This window comes from Actinia tenebrosa, unplaced genomic scaffold (assembly GCF_029948245.1).
Source record: "Actinia tenebrosa isolate PJP-AT-01 unplaced genomic scaffold, QUT_ActTen_1.0 PGA_scaffold3__52_contigs__length_22856419, whole genome shotgun sequence".
Classification (NCBI taxonomy): domain Eukaryota; kingdom Metazoa; phylum Cnidaria; class Anthozoa; order Actiniaria; family Actiniidae; genus Actinia; species Actinia tenebrosa.
In genome coordinates, this window is record NW_028292580.1 from 20,561,180 (window position 1) to 20,586,482 (window position 25,303).

The 25,303-nt window shown below is 38.5% G+C and overlaps 1 protein-coding gene across 1 annotated transcript in view; it reads right to left on the reverse strand.

The window, feature by feature from the left end:
• Positions 1–2,503: 2,503 nt before the first annotated feature.
• The window catches only part of LOC116303075 (cadherin-23), a 36,028-nt gene continuing 13,228 nt past the window's right edge, over positions 2,504–25,303 (reverse strand). The window contains 19 exon segments of the mRNA XM_089035991.1: positions 2,504–3,309; positions 3,392–3,481; positions 6,146–6,687; positions 11,622–11,790; positions 12,114–12,378; positions 13,038–13,223; positions 13,516–14,180; positions 14,182–14,278; positions 14,704–15,393; positions 15,977–16,142; positions 16,788–17,023; positions 17,632–17,955; positions 18,441–18,746; positions 19,111–20,001; positions 20,611–21,016; positions 21,203–21,420; positions 22,185–22,658; positions 23,313–23,477; positions 24,075–24,810. Coding sequence (XP_088892117.1) covers positions 3,183–3,309; positions 3,392–3,481; positions 6,146–6,687; positions 11,622–11,790; positions 12,114–12,378; positions 13,038–13,223; positions 13,516–14,180; positions 14,182–14,278; positions 14,704–15,393; positions 15,977–16,142; positions 16,788–17,023; positions 17,632–17,955; positions 18,441–18,746; positions 19,111–20,001; positions 20,611–21,016; positions 21,203–21,420; positions 22,185–22,658; positions 23,313–23,477; positions 24,075–24,810 — 6,753 coding nt within the window. The 3' untranslated portion in view covers positions 2,504–3,182.

Below are 25,303 nucleotides of genomic sequence, written 5' to 3' on the forward strand. Positions count from 1 at the left end.
CAGTTGTTGTACTTAGGTATGTGAATGAATAAATGGTTATATATCTGGACACGACAGCAATGATTAGAATACAAACGAAAGGCGCATAAAAAAATATGGTTAACATAAAAACAAAAAGCATGGTCATAATGGATTTTCTGTACTTGGCGACATCAATGTTGGAACTTGGAAGTACACCACCTTCTGCGTTCTGGACACCTGGAGATACTGAGGACAAGGTGATCTTTCGTAAGCTGTAGAAGGCCATCGAATAGAAAATAGTGATGGTTACGACTAAAATGAAAGCTGCAGTTCCAGCAAAGAGAAACAAAGCTGACAAAGTTTCACTATTCCAACTTAGTTTACCAAACACTGTTGCTGAAGCAACACACGCTATGATCCACCATGTCAGTAATACGCGGAGTACACGCTTCTTAGTTACGATACTTTGATATCTGTTCCTTAACTTGACTGCAAGCAAACGATCCAAGCTTACGACTGTCAGAGTTAACAGTGACACTGAGCCCAATGCGTAAACCACACCTCTTGCGCATCTTAAGACTAGACAAAAATTCTTCAAGGACCAGCTTTTAAGGGCAGCGATATTATAAATGACCATCAATGGTTCTCCTATGGCACCGACCAAGAGATCAGAAAGAGCAAGGTTTCCTATCAGGATGTAGGAAGGTTTGTGAAGGGATGGTGTCTTCCAGATGGAGATCAGGATCAGAAAGTTTAAGACTGTTGTTATCAATGCTGCACCAGAGTACATAGTTGACATTACCAAACGATGAGCTGGGTATAACTGATTTATTTCATTTACGCAACCGACATATTGGCTTTCGTTCATTATGGTTTCTCCTACTTCCGAACCTTCTTCTTTTTGCTGTTTAGTAAATAATCGAACCTTTGCAGCTTTGCAAATAACTGATTTTGATCTAGTATGTTCTTTTGGCAGATTTCGAACGACACGTTCAATGTCTTGCGGGCATCGAACAATTGTTTTCTGTTGAGTCGATAAATTGAACTCTGCGGACGACATCTTTAAGTAATCGGCTTTGAAAATATCCTCAAGAGTTATTTGCAGGATGTTTCTGTGTTCTCAGCGTGAACTAGAAAAGAAAAGAAAAGGCAAATGATTGAACAATCTCGTGATTTCGTGGTGTGTGTCGCTGCTTCCCTTGGAAATTCATTAATCGTTATCATCAGCCAATACTAAAACTTAAATCTACTTGAAAACCCTAATTTTGCACTCATTCATACGGCCTCTCTCTTTGAATAAGAAAAAAAGCATCATTCGCGGCCTACGTAATTGTGAGTGACTGCTGAGCTCTTATTGGATGCTAAAATCCTTTTTAATTTGATTCACAGTACGATATGTCCAACGAAAACACATAAAGTTATAGCAGCGTTTAAGCCCCAATAAAAGTGCCGTTACGCAGGCTACAAGCAACATAGCAGGCGTCTCTCTGTCTTCCCTCATCCCCAGTCCCTCTCTATTCACTCGCCAGTTTGCCCTTCTCCCCCTCTCCAATATGTATTTGCAGATGATTTCTATGCTTTCAGTGTGAAATAAAAAAAGGTAGTGAGGAAATCTTACATATACTCTCATTTCGAGTTCGGCTTTGCTCAGTCTTAGCCTTGATTATGTACAAATGTGTTCTTTTGTTTCGTGCATTAAGGTTCATTGTATAGTAAGGAATATACGAACTACGAATCAATACAAGTTGATTAAAATGCCACGGGTTTTGGTTGAATAGCTGAATGTTATAACGCACAAACGAGACTAAAGCTGAGCAAACAGAACTCGAAACTGGAGTATTTTGTGATGCGCATTTTTGCTTGGGAACTTCCAATCAACAAGTATTTATGCCCTGTGTATAACACGGATACATTTCATACCAAAGCAAATAAACTGTTGGGCAATTTTATATCTTTTTTCTTCTTCAAAGTTTTGGGCACTCTCTTTTGGAGCTCGCCAGTTTTCAGGATAATTTTCATCGCTTGCAGTAGCCTTTTTCGCTTTTATTGAATTGATAATCTCACCGATCAAGCCTTTACTTTTTACTATCTATTGCTATTAGAGAGTTTTAGATTGACTTTTGTTTCCTCCCCGCAAACGGCAAACGTGGCCACGTTTTCATAGTTTTCCTGTATTTTACTTTACCTTTTACAAACCTTCTCACCAAAATACACTTTTGGTTTTCTACTACTTGGACTTTTTTGCGATTCTTTTTCAGTCATTTAAAAGAATTTTTTACTGGTCAACTGACGTTTCACGTTTGCCGTGAACGTAAATCTAAAACTCTCTATTACATCAGTAAGAGCTTCAAATTGTGGGTTATCATTATTTGTCTACGGTTGCGCTTATTTGTTATTTTGAATTGCCATTCTAATTTATATTTCTGTCGTCAAGATCAATGGACAGAGGGGTTTCAAGATAGCCATGCATGCTGTGAAGCAAGAACAATGTAATTTTTTTTTTTTTTTTTTTTTGTTAAATATTTTCAGCAAGAGATTTCACTTTGTAAAGAAAGATCTTTAATTTGTTTCATAAAAAAAGCTGCTGCTAAACCCATTATAAATTGTTTTTTTATCCATGCTTGAAAAACCTGAATCCTATGATGCTTAGACGATATTCATATCCTAGGTCTCAGGTCTCAAGTCCCTATCGGCAGATGTTGTGTTCAAAATCAACTAATTTATATAGCTTTTGAGCGCTCTGTTTTTAAACACCATTTACAAATAAGAAATTAAATTCAAAGAATGAAATTGCAGTTACATTATACTCCTAAACTAGTCAAAGTAAATCTCTTTAATTTCTTTCACTGTACGTTATGTCCAATGAAAACACATAAAATCTTAACAGCGTTCAATAGTAGTGGAAAGAGATGACATGAAATTCTAATCAGACTTAATCGGCACTGCTAACTCACTAGATTGAACCCTAAAACAACCTCTGAGCTGAACTGAGTCAGGCCTGGCTAACTCACACATTGAACCGTATATAAAACAACCTCTAGGCTGATCCAAGCAAGGCCAAGGCTAACTGAAACGACCTAAGTGATTGAAAAGGCTTCTACAGTAATCATTGTTCGATGCAATGTGTCCGTCTTATTTATAACATGCCCATGGCAAATGTTTTATAGTAGTCTTCACTGCTTCTCGAATGTCTCGAATGCGCCACAAGTACACCAGAGAATTCATCGCCGAGTTAAGTAGAGAGAGGAACTCGGCTGCATATATGGAGATGAAGATTGCGACATCAGTTGTCCTTCTTGGGGATGGTGATGAAAACTTGCTTTTATAATAATTGGACACGGAAGCAATAATTAGAATGCAAATAAATGGCGCATAAACAATTATGGTTAACATAAAAACTACAAACATAGTGAAAAGGGATTTTCTGTACTTGGCGACATCAATGTTGGAACTTGGAAGTACACCACCTTCTGCGTTCTGGACACTTGGAGATACTGAGGACAAGGTGATCTTTCGTAAGCTGTAGAAGGCCATCGAATAGGAAATAGTGATGGTTAGGACTAAAATGAAAACTACAGTTCCAGCAAAGAGAATCAAAGCTGACGAAGTTTCACCATTCCAACTTAGTTTACCAAACACTGTTGCTGAAGCAACACACGCTATGATCCACCATGTCAGTAATACGCGGAGTACACGCTTCTTAGTTACGATACTTTGATATCTGTTCCTTAACTTGACTGCAAGCAGACGATCCAAGCTGACGACTGTCAGAGTAAACAGTGAAACTGAGCCCAATGTGTAAACCACACCTCTGGCGCATTTTAAGACTAGACAAAAATGTTTCAAGGACCAGCTTTTTAGGGCAGCGATATTATAAATGACCATCAGTGGTTCTCCAATGGCACCGACCAAGAGATCAGAAAGAGCAAGGTTTCCTATCAGGATGTAGGAAGGTTTGTGAAGGGATGGTGTCTTCCAGATGGAGATCAGGAGCAGAAAATTCAAAACTGTTGTTATCAATGCTGCACCAGAGTACATAATAGACATTACTAAACGCTGAGCTGGAATAATTAACTGATTTATTTCATTTGCGCAACCGCCATCTTGACTGTCGTTCATTGTGTTGATTTTTCAAGTTAGTCCTTTCTTTTCTGTTTCTCAGTCTTCTTCTTTTTTTGCGCTTTAGTTACTTGACCTTGGCAACTTGACATAACTATGATGAAGTTGACGAGTTAGAAGCCTCACCCAAATAAGTGTGATTTTGATTCAGTATTGCCTTTTGGCGTTTTTCAATCGGTACGTTCGATATCGGTTATCGAACATTTCCTCGATGTCTTTTCTATTCGGTCGACGGAATTACACTTTCCGGGTGACAGGTTCATCTGAATACACCAACCTTTGAAGATAACCTCAATATTTATTTACATATGGTTTCTATGCTCTCAGTGTGAACTGAAGAAAAGTAGTGAGGCAATCTCACAATTTTGTGATGGTGCGCATGCTAATCAACTTGGTGATGCGCATGTTTGCTTGGAAACTTCCAATCAACATGTGTTATTGCCCTGTGTATAACACGGATACATTTCATGCTAAAGCAAATAAACTGTTGACCAATTTTATATTTATTTTTTCCTCGAAGTTTTGGACATTCTCTTTTAGCGCTCGCCAGTTTTCAGAACCAAGCTATTACTTTTTACTATATATTGTTATTACAACAATAAAAAGAGCTCCAAATTGTAGAGTATCATTATTTGTCTACGGTCGCTGTATTTGTTATTTTGAATTGCCATTCTAATTTATATCTCTGTCTTCAAGATCAATGGACAGAGGGGTTTCAAGATAGCCATGCATGCTGTGAAGCTAGAACAATGAGTTTTTATTTTTGTTAAATATTTTCAGCATGAGATTTCACTTTGTAAAGAAAGAAGATATTTTTTAATTTGTTTCATAAAAAGCTGCTGCTAAACCCATTATAAATTGTTTTTTTATCCATGCTTGAAAAACCTGAATCCTATGATGCTTAGACGATATTCATATCCTAGGTCTCAGGTCTCAAGTCCCTATCGGCAGATGTTGTGTTCAAAATCAATAATTTATATAGCTTTTGAGCGCTCTGTTTTTAAACACCATTTACAAATAAGAAATTAAATTCAAAGAATGAAATTGCAGTTACATTATACTCCTAAACTAGTCAAAGTAAATCTCTTTAATTTCTTTCACTGTACGTTATGTCCAATGAAAACACATAAAATCTTAACAGCGTTCAATAGTAGTGGAAAGAGATGACATGAAATTCTAATCAGACTTAATCGTTTAATTATTTCAAAAAAATCTTCCTCTGCAGAGATCGTGTTTGAGTTCTAATGCTTTTATTCCACTAACACCTTGTTTAATCATAGGTCGTGTGGTCCCTTAGTTTCTAGGAGACGGTGGTCTAAAATAGCGAGGGATAATTACGAATACGAGGGTAGTGAGAATGACAAAATGAAATACCTTTTGCTATGATAGAAGCCTGAAAATCAGGGTATGCTTTCCTCCTACATAGAAACCTGAGCTGATCAAAGTCACGCAGGGTATTGCTTACTCCCAGATTAAGCTCTGGAACAAACTCTGCGCTGATGAAGTCAGGGCTTTTGTAACTTACAGATTGAAACAATGCGAAACAACCTCTGGGCTGATCTAAGTAAGGACACTGCTAACTCACTAGATTGAACCCTAAGACAACCCCTGAGCTGAATTGAGTCACAGGCCTGGCTATAACTCACAAATTGAACCGTATATAAAACAACCTCTGAGCCGATCTAAGCCAGCCCGAGGCTAACTGAAACGACCTAACTGATTGAAAAGGCTTCTACAGTAATCATTGTTTGATGCAATGTGTCCGTCTTATTTATAACAAGTCCATGGCAAATGCTTTATAGTAGTCTTCACTGCTTCTCGAATGTCTCGAATGCACCACAAGTACACCAGAGAATTCATCGCCGAATTAAGTAGAGAGAAGAACTCGGCAGCAGATATAGAGATGAAGATTGTAACATCAATTGTCCTTCTTGGGGATGGTGATGAAAACTTGCTTTTATAATAATTGGACACGGAAGCAATAATTAGAATGCAAGCAAATGGAGCATAAACAATTATGGTTAACATAAAAACTACAAACATAGTGAAAAGGGATTTTCTGTACTTGGCGACATCAATGTTGGAACTTGGAAGTACACCACCTTCTGCGTTCTGGACACTTGGAGATACTGAGGACAAGGTGATCTTTCGTAAGCTGTAGAAGGCCATCGAATAGGAAATAGTGATGGTTAGGACTAAAATGAAAACTACAGTTCCAGCAAAGAGAATCAAAGCTGACGAAGTTTCACCATTCCAACTTAGTTTACCAAACACTGTTGCTGAAGCAACACACGCTATGATCCACCATGTCAGTAATACGCGGAGTACACGCTTCTTAGTTACGATACTTTGATATCTGTTCCTTAACTTGACTGCAAGCAGACGATCCAAGCTGACGACTGTCAGAGTAAACAGTGAAACTGAGCCCAATGTGTAAACCACACCTCTGGCGCATTTTAAGACTAGACAAAAATTCTTCAAGGACCAGCTTTTTAGGGCAGCGATATTATAAATGACCATCAGTGGTTCTCCAATGGCACCGACCAGGAGATCAGAAAGAACAAGGTTTCCTATCAGGATGTAGGAAGGTTTGTGAAGGGATGGTGTCTTCCAGATGGAGATTAGAATCAGAAAGTTTAAGACTGTTGTTATCAATGCTGCACCAGAGTACATAGTTGACATTACTAAACGATGAGCTGGGTTAGCTAACTTGTTCATTTCATATGCGCAATCGACATCGTGACTGAGGTTCATTATGTAGGTTTTTCAAGTTAGTCTGGTTTCTTCTGTTTCTCGCAGTCTCATTCTTTTTGCGCTTTAGTTAAAAGTCTCAACCTTTGCAACCCTTCTTGGTAATGATCAGTAAGCAGAAGTCTTGCCCAAATAAGTGATTCTGAGCTAGTATTTCCTTTTGGCAGATTTCGATCGACCCGTCAATATCGGTCATCGAACTTTCCCTAGATGTTTTTTCTGTTCAGTCGATAAAATTAGACTCTCCTGGGGACGGCTTTAATAAATCGATTTTCGGAAACAACTTCAATATTTATTCGCAGATGGTTTCTATGCTCTCAGTGTGAACTAAAGAAAAGTAGTGAGGTAGTCTTATTATTTTGTGATGCGCAAGCCAATCCACGTGGGGATGCGCATGTTTGCTTGGAATTTTGCATGCCTCATGTATGACAAGAATTCATCTCATGCCAAAGCAAATAAGCTGTTGACCAATTTTTTTTAAAATTTTTTATTCTTTTAATTCTTTTATTTTATTTATTAATTAATTTTATAAATTTTATTTATTTATTTTTTATTTTGCTCACTGTCAGGGCTGCGTTTATACACGGTACGAACCGTTCGAAAATGTGACCAGTACATACCATTTACCCGGAACCGTCCCTGATAATGTCGTGATATGATGGTCGGTCATCAATGTTCTTATTGGACGTTTCGTTGACGAGTACATTCTTCTTACACGGAACCGGGTCGATATGATATTGTTAGCTGTTTTCCATCAAATCATGCTGCTTAAGGATTACTGTTTAAATATTCATCCAGATAAGGTGTCATTTTTTATCCCTGCAAGTTAAAAATCCTACCTCGATTTTGCAAGTCCCAAATTTAGCTAGGCGTAGGAATTTTTGTCCGCGGAATAGCATAGTTCCATGCGAACGGAACCTCCAAACGTACAACTTTTTGAACGGTTAAAAATTTGTCCGGTACCGTGTAAACGGAGTCTTAGATAGGAAGCATCAAATAAGACTAAGGCATTGATTCAGTGTGTGGCCTGGATTCCGAATCTATTGTCACGGTGGTTTTATGGTCTTGGTCTCTTACAAACATCGATATAACTATCTTTTTAGCTGCTTGACGAATTTCTTTTACACGCCAAAAGTAAAGTAAAGGATTCAACGTAGAATTAGCAAAAACTATGATTTCAGAAAAGTGGACAAAGGTTACATAATTACTTGTTACGTCGTAATTCGACGCCAAAATGGCTGTAGAAACAAGATATGGGAAGCAGCAAATTATGAGTGTGGCAAAAACGATCAATATTGTCTTTAGAGATCGTCGATATTTAAAGATATTGAAGCTTGGCGTTGTGCTTGTGGAGGTTGTGTTTCTGTCAGAATGAGACACTTGGGACATGATTTTCCTCAGTTCTTTTACTGCTTTAAGGTAGCATAAACAAATGATGGTCATGAACGACATCATTCCAAATGAAACGATTATCAGAATTGATTTTGCGTCCACCAATGTAAATAAAGGAAAATATACTATTGCTTTAAAAACCCAGCCAAATGACAGAACCTTTGTAAGCTTCTTGGAAGTTACAATAGAGTGATATCTCATTTTAAGTTTGATCGCCAGTACTCGATCAATACTGATTATGATAAGCGTGTATAACGAAACAGTGCCAGGCCAGTAACTGAACGCTCGACCAACGCTAGATAGAATGCAAATGATGTCAAAAAATTCCTCTCGCTCTTGCAGTATGAAAACGTCTCGTAAAATAAACAAAGGCTGGCCTAACAGAACCAACTAAGAAATCTGCTAATGCGAGATTTGCAATCAGGATGTGCGATGGCTTTCGTAAAGATGGTGTGTGCCAGATGGCAATGAGAATAAGAAGGTTAGTAACGATAGCTGATGCTCCTGTAATACTGTTCACCAAAATCAACCCTATTCTTGAGTTGAAATCGTACTTGAAACCAAGCTGGCATAGTTTTATCATCAAAGTGGAATTTTCGCCTCGTAGTATCATTTCAAAATGGCTGCCTTTCCCGAAAGTATAAAATGGTTTCTCAATTTATACTTGCTGCAGAGTACAAATGGATGTCAGTTCCACCGCGATGTGCTGCTAACTGATTGAATTCAGAAGACAACATAGGTTTAAAAATCCATTTTTGCATAAAGAACAAAAACAGGCCTATATCGTTAGAAATTACACCTAATTGCCTTGATTACACTAACCCATTATCCCACTTTGTCTAATCGGTGTACTTTTGATTGACGGAATTTTAATTGTCCGATCAAGATGAAAACACACCGACTCTTCTTTGACCAAGAGAATGATATACAATTTTGCTAAATATTGGGTCGCCGCTGTATCTATCGCATCGTGATTTGGTATCAAGTGAATACTGAATAGAAGCAATACATCAATCCACCGTTAGGGCACGTTTGCGCGTGCGTACATTTTAGCACGTTTTCTAAGAATTTTGAAGAGTTTGAGTGAGAAAATAAATGTTTGTTTTCCTCCAAGTATACTAAAGAGTATACTTCGAGAGTATACTTTTTTATGACCAAGAAACACAATAGAATGAAATTGTAGAATTCAAATTGTATGAGAAACACAATATGAAAGAATTACCTTAAGTTTTAAGCATGGACACTAAGTTTTGGCATTTTGTGAAGTCCAATTTATCAGGCATGTTTAAAATTTGCATACGGGTTCAGAGCATGCGCAGACGTTTTTCACTCGTGTCACCAGCAAAAGCATTGCACAAGTTATGGTATATACATGCGAATTTTGCTGTTCATGAACAAGAAAACTTGGCAAAAAAATATCCAACTAGAACTAGAATGATAAACATATTATGTTTATTACTCAACGTCTTTGTCCGTAACAAAGGAAACACTTTACTGTCAGTATAGGACAAGGGCGGATCCAGGGGGAGGTCGGGGGGTTCGCGACCACCCTGTCATTCCTGAGGTCAAATGGGCTTCCTGTGGTAAAAATGCCACTGGGATTCCCTTGCCCACAAAATTTACCCCTGAGACCCCCCCTTCAAAAAACCCTGGATCCGCCCTTGTAGGATACTGACAAACAACATAGTAATAGACAGGTGATTTTAATTATAAGAAATGTCATGCGACTTTAGCCAATGAAAACTATTGGGTATAGAGAAAATTACATGAACATATCGTGGAATTTAATCTTATCTTGGCTGAGTGTTGGCGAAATATCGTATAAACAGGACGCGGCGATAAAGTAAGGTGATCGAAAAAAAGTACCTTATATTTTACCATAATGCGTCATCATGTCCGTTATTGGGTTCGCTCCGCATGCAATACGCCTAGATTCGTTATTTACAACACACAACACTCAACTCGCGATAATTTCTAAAGAGGGAGGAAAACCGGAGAAAAAATCCTTATGGCAAGAACGAGACTAACGCATTAAACAAACTCCACTCACACATGCAGTCACTTCAGTTGAAGCTCACGACTCATGGCTTGAAGTGCACGGCGGTGAGAGACCACCAAGATTTAGCATTGTACATCTGACAGTCTCGATCTTAAAAACAGCGCTCTAAAGTGCAGATTTATAGCGCAGAATGGAATTGAGGCTGTATAAAGGCTGCAGTCAGGTAATCAACGACTGCGAAAATAATTGCGTGCTATGGCAGGTTCAATAAGCGATGCAAATACACAAACAGATGTTGCATTGCCAAGGAAACGATCAAAGTTATAACACATGAAATGATATTGAATTTTGAATTTTGGATTTTTTTCTCTAGGGACAGATATATATCTGAATAGCAATTTGCATAAACTTTAACTCTAATTTTCTTAGCCAAATTCAATTTTATCTTTAAAATTATAGTAGAACATGAATGTATACACCTAGACGTTTCATAAGTAATATACAATATACGTGTCCGTGTTGTATCAGATATACAATCACTCGCCTTCGGCTCGTGGTCGTATATCTAATACAACACGGCCACTCATATTGTATATATTACTTGTAAAATTCATGAATAATTAATGAGGGTCTTAGCCAATCCAGCTTTAGAAATCAGGTCACATGAATATCATGTAAACCCGATACAAACCTTACAATGAAAATTCTAATTAGATATAACCACTGGTGGATGTATACTGTTCTGATACAGCACTAGTGGCTGTATCTAATTAGCATATGAATTCAAAATGTTCCAAAGGATATATGAATAATTAGTGAATTCCGGCTCGTCTACCCACGCTCTCTCCAGGCCTAACACGGTCATTCTAGTGCCCAGGGTGCCACTCGATTTTGTAGCGGGGAATTGTATAGCCCATAAACCCAGGCAGCTCATGTTGTAAACATTACATATTTGATAAAAGGATTGGAGTCTGTCGGTTTATGCGTATAAGATTCCGAATAGGGAACCCTGTGCTGTGTAGGTAGAGAAAAGCCTGAAGAGAGAGATAGTCGTCGTTGTTTCGAAAAGGATAGCGTGCTGTTGTTATTTTAATAAAACGAAAAATCAATCGTATCGACTTCGTTCAATCATCTATCGTTTATAGCATGAAAATGAAACTCGATGTCTTTTCCCAAAAGTGGAGTGATTTTGTGTCGAGAAAACATATGAATGAGAAATACATCTTGTTCCCTTACTAAAAACCCGTTTTTCGTCCTCTGGAGAAACTGGCTTTGTCATTACCACCACTTTCCTACAAGAACGTTTCAAGACCATAAAGGGCGTATTCCCATTAAAGTAAGCGCAGAAAATAGTCAATTTGCTATTATCAATCCTATTTCATGACAATAAAATACTTACCCCAAGTTCAGTGCTATTAGTCAAAACGGGATTGAGGTTCCCGTTTTCGTCCAATAGGACTTGGAGGATGGAATCACGTGATAGGTATTTCTTGGCCTGGCTTATTTTCTCTTGTACGTCCGTTGCGTTAGTTGAGGGGTTCGTCACAGCATAAAAAGTAATCGTTATCCTTGAAAAAAGAAACGAAATCAGACAGTATCAATCGAAAGTTATAAGTTGTTATAAAGCAGAAAAGCGTATGCACATGCGCCAAATTGTGAAAACCAGCATATATCATGAATAAAAAATAATGAAAATAAAAAACGTGAATGTATCGCTAGTCGCCAGTCAGTACCGGCACAGTAGTTGCGCAGCAGCTTGACAGGATCGAAATGAAATCAATGTAAAGGAGCCTCTGGCGTATGGCAGCCGCAAAATAGTACAAACATGACCCTGGAGAATGTCCTGTTAGAGCAAAAAAGGCCGATTCTTTATTTGATCTGACAAACCTACCCTTTTTTCGTTTCTCTTCTCTTCCTCTTTTTCTTATCACTCTCCTCGCGTATCTCAGCAATCCTAACATCAGCCCCAAGCATTGCTGAGAGTTTCTCTAAAAAGTACTGTTTATTTGCCTCGAACTCTTCCTGAGTGATATCTAAGGTGATGTCGACCATTGTTTGCTCAGCCTCTATAGTGTCGATTCGTACGTTAGCGTAATTACTGTGTAAAGGAGTAGCGCCATTGTCACTAGCACGTACTCTGAATGTGTACTTTTGACCTATGGAAGAATGAGGCAATAAAACAAAAGGAGGGTAAACATGAGGCTTATCTAGAGTTACTGTTTCTGTTACTACGTGTAATTTCCATCAACATCATTAACATTGTCACCGTCGTTTTCATCATCATCTCCATCAGCATCATCGCCATAGTCATCAACATTTCCTCGTCATCGCTACCATCATCACCATTATTATCACAACCATCACCATTATCATTATTATCACCATCATTATCATCTTTATCATCAACACCATTACATCACCTTTATCATCACCGTTATCCTCACCACCATCATCATCATCTGTGCGAGATCATGACGTAACAGACTATGAACTTAATTTGCATATTCGCACGTGTAAATCGAAATAAATAGAGAGAGAGAGAAAGAGCGGGAAGAATAGTAAGTCGAGAGATACTTTGTGTTAACATGTAAAGAAAAGAATCGAAAATACAATACCATCACTATTATCATTACCATCACTATTATCATTACCATCATCAGCTTCATCATCAACACCATCACCATCACGATTATCATCATCACCATCACCATCATGATCATCGTCATCATCATTATCATCACCATCATCATCATTTTCATCTTCATGATGTGACTTCAATTTCCATTTGACAATTTATGTGTAACCGATGACTTACCACTTCCCGGTGACGCTTTAAGGGTAATTTCTCCAGTAAACGTATCGAGAGCGAACAGTTGTTGCTCGCTTTCTAGATCGTAAGTAATATTACCATTTTGACCACTGTCCTTATCGGTAGCGTTCAACGTCAGAATAGCTGGGGGACCAAGGGACCGATCGCTTCGTATTTCAGCCTCGTAGAAACCTAAACACCAATTCAAAAAATGTTTTTTTAACGACAACAACAACAAATTAAAATTAAAATACAAAGCTCTAGAAAAACTTTTAACTAAAGCATTAGTTTCAAGTGAAGTAACCAAAGTAGGAAAGAGTAAAAGGTCTAGGGGTCATTGAAGAAGGAGCTTAGAAAAATTTAATTCAGAATAATTGGAAAATCAGTGGTTATGGCGCGTTATTTGCTTAGATAAGGTTTAGATAAGGTAACGACTGCAAAGGTTCTTTGGAATAGTGGTAATCGTGTGAATTTTGATACTTACTTGCACTTAACACAGGTGCATTATCATTGACATCAATCACATCTATCCTTAGCCTCATTGTTCCTGACATCGATGGATACCCATCATCCTTTGCAGTAATAGTAAGTTCGATTGCTTGTTTGATCTCATAGTCCAGTGCACTATTAACTAACAACTCTCCGGACGATGAATCTATTCTAAAGTACTCTACACTTGGGTTGTCATGCGAGAGACTGTATTTCACCCGTGCATTAGCATCATGGTCTCTGTCTGTCGCTGTCACCCTGGTAACCAATGTCCCGGATGGCGAGTTCTCTGCCACTGAAGCGTTATCCAACGATTTAGGGAATTCGGGTGCGTTATCGTTCAAGTCCAAAACAGTTATCGAAACTGTTGTTATATTGTATAGCTGGTTGGGGTAAGTGGCCGAGTCCATGACTTTCACTTTTAATCGATAGAAAGACACAGACTCTCTGTCCAGAGATATCGCTGTATACATTCGGCCATTGAGTGGATTAATAGTAAAATGGTTGCTATGGGTACCAGGCTCAATACTATACACCAGCTGCGCATGCGTGCCATTATCAACATCTGTGGCTTGGACTTCACCAATAAAAAGCCTGATATTTTGGTTTTCTGTTACTGCAAAGCTGTAGTCTGTGTCTGTGAATGATGGTGTGTTATCGTACATGGACGTTTGTAGTTGAATACTTAGGAGGTGTCCCTGAGTCTTCTGCTTTGATGGTCAGTTGGTAGCTTGCTATATTTTCTCTGTCAAATAATCCTATAGTAATACATGATAATAAGATTAATAATCCATTCATATTATTGAGCAAGTAATGCTCCCACACAAGGTCAAACCTCGAACTACACATATGAGCCGAACATAATTGAAACAATAGGATACCAAGGCATCTTTTTTGAAGTCATTAGGTTCGGCTCATGTGAAGTTCGATTTCTGACCTTAGTCTTAGTTTCATAAAAAAATGGCAAATTGAGTCAATTTTATTTAAAGAGGATGACTCGGAACAATCGCTATTGATAAACTAATGGTCCTAGGTGGTTAACGTCTCTAAATGAGACGGGACTAATATTTTCCGTAATCATCGAAACCACGGTGAAGGTGGCATGGGTAAAGGTCTGAATCTATTCAATATGTACAGTACTGCACGCATAGTTTGGAAATCTGTTGTATCTAAATCTATTCACCTGTATTAGACATGACTCCTTTGCTTGGATCGATAGCTATCTTGTTTCCTGTATTACCACTGACAATAGAATACGTTATCTTAGCGTTCTGTCCACTATCAGCGTCTGTTGCGGAAATGTTCAAAAAGTTGAACCCTATGGGTGCATCTTCTGCTACCGCTACAGTGTACGATGAGCTCCCAAAGACCGGGTTGTTGTCATTGACATCTAGTATGGTTATGTTAACTGTTACCGTCTCAGTAAGAGATGGGATTCCTGTGTCTTTCGCCTGTATAACAAGCTCGTAAGACGAGATGTCTTCACGATCAAGGTTCTTTTTTGTTCGTATCATTCCAGTGTTATTCACAACATCAAACTGATTCTTAGGATCGCCTCCAACCACCGAGTACAATATTTTTGCATTAGATCCCGTATCTATGTCATTAGCATAAACTGGTATGACATCACTTCCGGCAGAAGTAGTTTCGAGAATGCTTGTAAGATAAAGTGTAGGACTAAAAACTGGTTTGTTGTCATTGACATCTGAAAGGAAAATGCGTACTCCTGCAACCGAGTAGAGATGGGGCGAGCCTCCATCTTGTGCTGTGATTGACAGGTAATATGTTGCTTTGGTCTCGTAATCCAGACCTGGTAATGCAGTAATGACGCCTGTTGATTGGACGATGGAGAAATTTCCTACGCCATTACCTCCTGGAATCAAATATCGATATACAAATCAGTCAATAGACAAATTCACAATCCTGTATTTTTTTTCTCATTTCGGACCACGTTTCATTTTCTAGAGTATTATTTCATTGTTTAACAGTTGCACATGAGAAGACAGTGAATATGGATACGACTCAAATAAAGGATCTTATTATCAAGGGAATGACACGGGATTTACGTATAAGTAATAGGAGGGACATATCCAATAACTTTAAGCTACAAGCCGAGTTTCCTAGAATTTCTTACTCAAAAAAATTAACAATAACCTTTAGGCTGACTAACGTGTCAGGGCTTGGATAACTCACACATCGAATTGGAATTGAGGGCGTTGGCTTTTATGGAAAGAGGAAAACTGTATAACAGGAAGAAAACTCTTAGATCAAGGGAAATACCTAGCAAACTCTACTTATAATGTGTTCCCGAGTTCAGGAATTCAGCCCGGGACCCTAAAATCGATAGGTGAAAGAAATAAAGCTAGGCCACTATAACACGTAATTCCCTACATGGTTATCAAATACAATTTGAAAGCAAAAAGTGAAATAAAGTCATAACTGTAAAAAAAACTTACCTGTTATAGAATACGTGTGTACTGAGTTATTACCAATGTCCGCATCTGTAGTGGTAACCTTGGCAACGGAGTTACCAACAGGGATGTCCTCTGGTATTGTGGTAGTGTAGATATCATTGGTAAAGATCGGCGGGTTGTCGTTTTCATCAGTTATTAGTATAGTAACCTGCAGTAAAACAACAAAAGCATCAGGTTCTGATCCCCTTGAGCACTAAGTATAATGTCTGAAATCATTCCAGACCATCAGCATGTTCACCGCGGCACAGTGTATTAAGAGCCACTTTGCGCAAGTTATTGGAATATTGCCTATATGAGTAAAAATAAATAAATGGAATTTACATTATAATATTTGTACAGAGTAGATCTTCATCTACTGAATTAATGATAATAATAATAATAATAATAATAATAATAATAATTCAATACTTATATTGCGCGTGTTACATAGGAAGATGCTCATACGCGCATTACAAACTAATATAGAAATATAAAAATACAAATTATGATCTGAACATATACCATGTAGGCCCGTTGCATCAGCACCAAAGCAGCGCAATCAGGAGGGCAAGCAATGATTAGGAGTTCAATTTTGCAAAAGGAGAAAACAAGGAGAAAAAACGGAGAAAAAACTTTTTTTAAAAGCAAAGGAGATCCCAGTCAGGTAATTTGCTTGTAAAACCTTTTTTTTTTTCCCAGGTTTCTCTGATCCCCCCACCTTTTGTGAATTGGGTCTATTTTGGCAATCACACTTTCAAATTTACAGCTAATTTACATTATACGATCATGAATAAAACTTGTAAGCTCTACTCACCAAGATCACTTGGGATAACCTTTCTTTTTCGTTGAACCCCTTGTCTTTAACTGTAATATTCAGAACATAGGTATCCCGCGTCTCACGGTCCAGTGGAGATCCAACCTCAATAACACCTGTTACCTTGTCTAACATAAAGTCAATCCCTCCATTTAAACCGGAAGTGATGTAATACTCAAGGTTGCCATGGATACCTCTATCTGCGTCAGTAGCGTTTATGTCCAATATCTTCGTGCCTACAATGTTCAATGTCAATCATTATAAAAAGTCCCAAAAAATAATAGTTTTTATTCATCAATGGAGAAACTGGAGATACAGACCTTGGGAGATGGTTAGGAAAACATTACTGCAGGCTAAACGGCCTTTGTAACAACAGTGCCGTAATGTTCCAGAGTTTGCGCGCTGTGATTGGCTAAACAAATTCGATTTTATAATGCAATAACGTTACTTTTTCATTGCTGCACAATATCTATTGCCATTTTCAACATTATTCATGCTTCATTACATTAATGAATTATAAAAATACTAATAAGTAATGTTTAATAAACGAGCAGGAGTGTTTTATCGGGTATAAAACACGAGGCGCAGCCGAGTGGTTTTAGACCCGATAAAACACGATCTGCGAGATTATTGAACGGCTTAGAAAACTTATGATGTTTGTTCTCATTGTGTACCGATTTTTTTACGAAATGAACCAAGTTTGATAGAGAAAATCCAAGTTAAAGTTTATGCAAATGAAGACGAATCTTTATCAGATTTAAAATCACCTTCATGGTCATGATTTCTATTGTGTTTTCTTCATGAATTATTAATGAGTTTTCTAAATGATATTAATATATGTTACCTATTGCAGTCCATTCTGAAATATTCGTAGAGTAATTCGAGTATTGAAACAATGGCGCGTAATCATTCTCCGGTCTTACGTAGACAGTCACCATGACAACAGTGACGTAGGCAGGTGATCCTCCATCAGATACATTGACGACAAGACTATACTCTTTATACGTTTCATGGTCAAGGCTACTTGCAACTATGACTGTGTTGTTTTGTAATCTGAAGTGGTTCCCAGTATTCCCGCTGTCGAATGTGTACGTGAGTTGACTGTTGGGTCCCAGTGCGTCTTGGTCAGTGCAGATGATAGTGGTGATGTTAGATCCAACTGTGATACCTAAAATTGAGTAACCAATTAGTAAATGAATAAAGACCTTTATTTTAAAGAATTCGGAATAGCATTTTTAAAACAAAACATCTGCCCTGAACTAAGTATACAGTGAAAGCAGAGAAGTGAATTAACCCAGTAAAAAACATTTTTTTCTCTTTCGATTTCATATAGCCTTTTGACGACTGCATGACGGCAGCCATTTGCAATGACAAAATAGAGAAATTTCTATCTTGTTTAGAATTTTGATTTTCTGTTTTACAAAATATTACTATGTCTTTGCCATCCAACATGGCTTCCGCTATGTGTTTATGAATCAAGGTCCAATTGGACCTTTCTCAAAATTGTCTTGAATGCCACGCATCCAAAAAACATGTACATACAAAGCAATGCCACAAATTTCATCGAGAAAAAGTCTGATTTCTCTTCACATTAATTTTGAGAAAGGTCCAGTCCAGGAATCGAAACTAAAATTCGACAATATCAATTCTTACTTTCTGATAACTCAACAGAGTACAGACTTGGCGTGCATTGTGGTTCATTGTCGTTCACATCCAACACCTTAATATAAACCGTTACATTTGAACGCTTTATGTCTGATTCTTGAAGTGCGCCATCTTGTACTACAATCGTAATGTTATAATGATCCAATGTTTCTGTGTCCAGTTGTGATACCAATATCAAGCGACCGCTGACTGGATCAAGGTAGAACTTCCCCTGTTCGTTTCCAGTTTCTAGTTTGTATTTGAAGGAGCCATGAATACCCGTGTCGTTATCTTGCACTTGAGCTTTAAAAATAACTGTTACCTGTAAAATAAAGTAAAGGTACGCGGTCGTGGCACCGTAAAGGATACGCCAGACAGAACACATTTCGCGAGAATTTACTCGCCATCCAATCAATTCGACCACGGCATAAACACGGCGCGTTCTCGGTCACGCCAAGGTCAAGGCACTGCCAGACCAATCACATTGCGCGAGAAAAAAATCAGCCTATTACAATTTTAGAAAACATCACGGTAACCATAGGACACGCTTAAGGCACCGAGCTTTCCACATTCATATACGAAAACTGCCCCATTATATGCTTTTGGTGCATTTAGGGAGGCATGGTTGGTGTGCGCTACTAATGACAACGCACCTACAGCACTTCATTTCTAGACATACGAGTTTACTTACCTAAGGTTATATTCTCCAGTACATCCAATTGATAATAATTTCCCTGAGCAAAGGTCGGTACAAACTCATTAACAGGCTGAATATCAATAGTCAAAGATATATTGGTCGATTTGGACGGTATCCCAGCATCGCTGACGGCTACAATAAGGTTATACATCGACGTCACCTCAAAACTCAGTGGGCTGATTAACATGATGTCACCTGTTGACGTCACGTTAAATTTCATGTCGTCATTCCCTGTTACAATTTGATAGCTCAGTGAGCCGCTATCTGCTGAATCTAAGTCTGTACAGTTTGCCCTGAAGACAGTCGTACCAGCAACAGCCGATTCCAGTATTTGAATGACTTTAAAGTTCTCATAGCAGAAAGGAGTGTTATCGTTAACATCGTTTATTGTAATATTAACCACCGCGTCGCTAGATTTTGCCACGTTCGACCCTGAAGCACTATCAGTTGCTCTGATAACCAAGCTATAAAAAGACCGTTTCTCGAAATTCAAAGTTTTCTTAAGCACAATCTCTCCAGTTTTAAAATCAAGCAGAAACGTACCATCCACGTCACCACTTATTTTATTATATACTACGTGACCTTGGTTACCACTGTCGCTGTCATGCGCATGCGCAATCAAGACAGTCGTCCCTACTGCAACATCTTCATTTAGTGTTATATTGTAAAATCCATTGTTGGTAAAGGTAGGCGTGTACTCATTGATTGCTGTTACTTCTATGCTGACCGACACTTGGGTGCTGAGAGAAGGAGATCCATTATCACGCACAACAACGATGACGTCGTAGTAGACAATGGATTCTCGGTTTAAGGAATTTGCGAGTGTTACGACTCCTGTGGCGTTGTTGATGGCGAAATCAGAGTTGGTATTTCCTATACATTATGTAATAATAAAAATCGGTAAGTAACTACAAAGGACTGAAAGAAAAAATTAGTATATGTAATAGGACTCCCTGCATGCTGTCCAATTAAGAAATAATTGGACGAGGAAAATTCCGAGGACTGACAAAATTTGATGAGGCCTTAGGCCGAGTCCAATTTGGCAGTCAGAGGAATTTTTCGAGTCTAATTATTTCTTGATTGGGGAGCATGAAATCCCATTACCTATTAATTATATAGCTGCCTAATTAATCCCATATCAACAAGACCTGTCCAATTAAGAAAATAATTGGACAGTTACCTATATGGGATTAATGAGAAGCTGTATAATTATGAATGTAATTGGATGGGCTCTTGTTCCTTGCAGGATATGCATACTCTGCTAGAAAAGCGTCATGTAGCTTCTTCATGCCATGCTTTGCTAGCAGATTATCATCCTGCATAGACTAGATAATCCACAGGAGAAACAATGCCTCTAACAATAGACGTTAAGCTAAACGATACCCTACAATACACTTTTAAAAATACAACGAGGAATACTTCAACAAAAACCTTTTTTTTTTTTTTTCAAAAAGATTGTCAAAGAAAGACTAAAATGTTTACCTGAAATAATGCTGTACGTTATCAGAGAGTTATAATCCTTGTCAAAGTCAATGCATTCCAGACTAACTATAGTACTATTGATAGTCTTATTCTCAGGCACTTGAAGAACGTACGCTAATTGGCTACAATTAGGTGCATTATCGTTGATATCCAATACAGTAACACTAACTGTTGTGACACTTGTTTTATTTGGAGTGCCATAATCCACTGCGCCGATTGTAATATTGTAGAAGTCCAACGATTCTCTATCAAAAGGTCTTTTCAGTTCTATTTCACCGGAAGAAGAATCGATGAGGAAGCGACCCTCGTCATTTCCGGAATAGATAAAGAAAGAGAATGATCCATCACCACCATGGTCTTGATCTGTAGCTACAACTGTTGCTATGGTTGAGCCAATTGCAGAATTCTATGAGTAATAACAAAACACATTCAATAGTCAAACAGTATCTTTGATAAAACTTTTAGCATGGGCGTAATGTTCTCCCATTTCGGACTACTATGCGCAATAGAAAGCCAGTAACTCAACTCTACTCATGATCATATATCGATAACAAATTTGAACCAACAACCGTAACAGGGTAATTGCACCCACCTCTAAATGACTGACACTGTAAAGCGAACTTCCAAATACTGGCGCATGCTCATTGGTACCAGAAACTTGAACACTAATAGTGACTTGACTTGACTTAGTAATCGTTCCTCCATCTGTGACGGTGATTACTAGAACATATTCCTTGACTGATTCGTAATCCAAGGCACCTGCTGTCGTCACAAGCCCAGAAGCGGAAACTTGAAAAAGCGTTGAGTTTCCTAAAGTCATGGAAAATACCTGTGTCTAGTATATATAGCGTGCATCAGGGCAGCCATATTATAATACAATGTCCTCTTCACAGTTAACTGCGCCATCTTGAAAGGTAACCGTGCCTGTGCATAGAAGAAAGAACAGCGCTGACCTTGCAATGATAGAGACCTTTTTTGACATCTTAAACAGTTATTCGCATGTCCTCTATCGTTGCAAGCTCAACTTTCGTCTCGCTCGATGCAAAGGCACGGCTACCTTTTAAGATGGCGCAGGGAACTGTGAAGGGAACTTTTACATAAAAGGCATATAATGATTTACGAGTTAAACATTTATGTAAGGCCAAGGGATAAGATTTTGTTTCGGAACGAGGCTAGGGAACTGTGAATAGAACTATTTAAGTTGTTTGCCCAATAATATAGCTGCTGTTCTCTGAAGTTCAATTCATGATTAACTAGTTACCTAACAAAACATTTCAAATGTACGTATTTCTATACGCTGAAACAACTTGCTGATCAAACTCAGGGCACGTCGACCAGCTTACGGATGGAATTATATTTTAGTCTGTTCTGTTTCAAAAATGGAAGGAAAACTACTAATAGAATTTGGAGAAAACCCCTCTAATCAACGGAGTTACCTAAAGAGCTCTACTCTCATGTGGTGAGTGCTCTCACGCATGCAATTTAGCCCGCATATTTTTTACTAAAAACCCGGATATTTTAACTAAAAGAAGCTTCATATCCTTACATTTAGTATTATAAAGTGAACCCAATACCTGATGTTATAACATATGACGTAATGATATTCGGTGATACGTCATTATCTGTGCACGTGATCTGAGCCACTTGCGTTCCTATGGCAACGTCTTCTGCTATGGACTTGCTATATATCGTCGGGTTACACAGAGGAGCGTTGTCGTTCTCATCTAAGACAGTTATCAATAAAGTTGCTATGGATGATTTAGGAGAAACTGGATCTTGATCAGTGGCTTTGATCTGTAGAGTGTAAGAAGCTATGGATTCTCTATCGAGTGCCTTTTTCACAAACACAGCACCGTCTAGAGGCCTGATGACGAAGTTGTCTTCTTTATTACCAGAAGTGATATTGTAGGTAACCACGCCGTATTTCTGCCCGTGGTCATTGTCTGTAGCGGAGACGTTGGTGACGAGGGAGCCTATTGATAAGTTTTCTGATATAGAGGCTGTATATGAACCTCCATTGGTGAATATCGGAGTGTGCTCATTTATGTCTGTGAAGAAAGAAAAGATTAACTATTCACAAGAGATAAGAAAAGCCAGTCTCTCAATCGTTTTCCTTGGGTGTTCCTTTATATTTACGCTTTAAAGTCGTTCTCAATAGTCCCTTTTACATTGACCGTCATTGTTTTCCCATTTCAAATGAGGGATGTCATTCTCTAGAGGTTTTTTTTTTAACGATTGCGCATGATAAGGCAAGTGAATATGGATACAACTGAAACAGGGGAAAATATTATGCCTAAGATAAAGTGGTCTACAGCTAATTCAAAGAAGGTTGGTAAAGGTTTTGGTTGCATTTTGCATGTTGCATGTTGCATGTTGCATGTTGCATGTTGCATGTTGCATGTTGCATGTTGCACGTTGCACGTTACACGTGGAACGTTCATATCCTAAGGGATATTCCTCGCCGGTTGTCAAGCCGTGTACAACCATCACGTGACCAAACAAGACCAGACGTGACCAAGCTCGCATGAAGACCTGGGGCTCTAGTCGAAACGTCGCCAACTTTTGTTTCTAAATTATAGTAATTGACTCATTATCTTTAATTGTGCAACAATACCTTAGCAAACCCTCTTTTTTAAATAGCTGTATGAAGCTTGCGCAATCATTTTTACAATCAGTCAAACTCGGTATTACAAATTCCTCACCTGTGATTGTAACAGATACTTTTGCTGTTCCAGTGAGTTTAGTAAACGTGTTCTGATCTGTGGCTGTGATTACCAAGGAATACGATTGGGTGGTCTCCATATCGAGGCTCGTTGCCACAGTAACCACACCAGCATTATTAATAGAGAATCCAGTACCAGTGTTACCTGGATGGAAGGGTAGAGAAGTTTGGAATTAGCACTATAATTCTCTGTAATCCATCTATTTTAGCATTTACAAGAAATAAAGGAAGAACAAGAAAAACAAGAGCAAAAACAAGCAAAAGAAAGAGAAAACGGGCCAAAAAAGTCGAACAGTAAATATTGTGTAGATACAATGAATGACTTGGATGAAATATCCAGGAAGTTTAAGTCGAAAGGGAGCTGAATATTTCACTATAGAGCGGCTTTCGTACTGTAATCGTAAGTATGTTACCGTAGCTGTAACTACGTGCTATGGTTGGAGGAGCTATTGGAACTGGCAACGAGAAGCCATTTCGGAAGTTACTTCAAGTCATCTCGTACTTTGTGCTTGCTGAAAGCCAGCACCGTACGTACGTTTCCCGTTTCGTACTCATGCAAAATCCGCTACTCTAGGACATACACAAAATGGAGAAAACTAAAGAAAGAAATGAATATTTGCTGTATATGGCTGTGATCTTGTCCCTTGGAACAACCCCTCCCCCTCCCAACCCCCTTTGTCCTGGTCAGCCAATTATTAGCTTTGATCGATTTTTAGAGGAATGTGTGTTTAAGAACACTAACCAGAAACGATCGCCATGTTGTATTGTCCATTGGTTCCCGAGTCAGCATCTGCGCATGTCAGAGATAACACACTAGTACCAACCGTAGCGTTCTCTGCTATCGTAACACTATATACTGATGGGGTGAATGTAGGAGCGTTATCATTCTCATCATTTATCAGAATGGTTGCATTCACTGTTGAAGCTTTGGGAGAATCTGTATCACTATCAGTAGCTGTAATTACCAGGGAATACGAAGCCACAGTCTCGTAATCCAGCGGTTCTTTCAAGAAAATAATGCCAGAGTTTCCATCGATGTAGAAAGGAGATCCACTTGATATCGAGAATGAGATTGTACCTTGAGGTCCCAAATCGCTGTCGGTCGCATCGACATCCAGCAAAGAAGTCCCGATAGTACTGTTCTCACTTATCGTAACCTTGTAATCTGATTGGCTAAAAACAGGCGCATGCTCATTGATAGCCCCGACTATGACGTCAAGATGAGTTTCAGAGACAAGTTGCGCGCTAATTGGTAAACTACTGTCACGTGCTTGAACCGTTAAGGCATAAGACTGTAGTGTCTCGTAGTCTAGTTGTTTAATAGTTGTAACACTTCCATTGGATGAGACGTTGAAGTAACCACCAGGATCCCCTTCTGATATGCTGTACACGAGATTCCCATTAGTGCCCAGGTCACTATCAGTGCAATGTAGTTGAGAGATACTGGTGCCAACGGTGGTATTTTCAGCAACAGTCACCTTTATTAGGTAAAAAAAAAAACATTTTTTTAACAGAATAAAATGGACCTTTTTAGCTTCGTTGTTTGTTGTGCACATTCTATACCACGTGATGCCACTCTTGGGAGGTAATTCTTTCATGTGTAAATGTTTTAACACGTTCGCCACTAAAACATTCTCAAGGGAATGTCATGTGATCTGAAATGAACAATTTGCAAAGCTAAAAAAGGTCTATTTTATACTTTATATTTCTTATGAGTTAATATATACACTCAATTGAAGAATCGTTGTCGGGTTCAAAAACATAGAACATAAAAGCTGAGACCGAAATGGCACATGGGAAATGACATAATTATATTATAATTTATTCATTTGCGCCATCCATGCAGTCGGTTTAGAATGCCAAACGCGTATCAAAAACAGTGGATGATGCCACGGGTCGCCGGTCACAGCATGCATCTAATTAGCGTACTTCCCATGTGCCACTTCAGTCTCAGCTTGTATGTTCTATTAT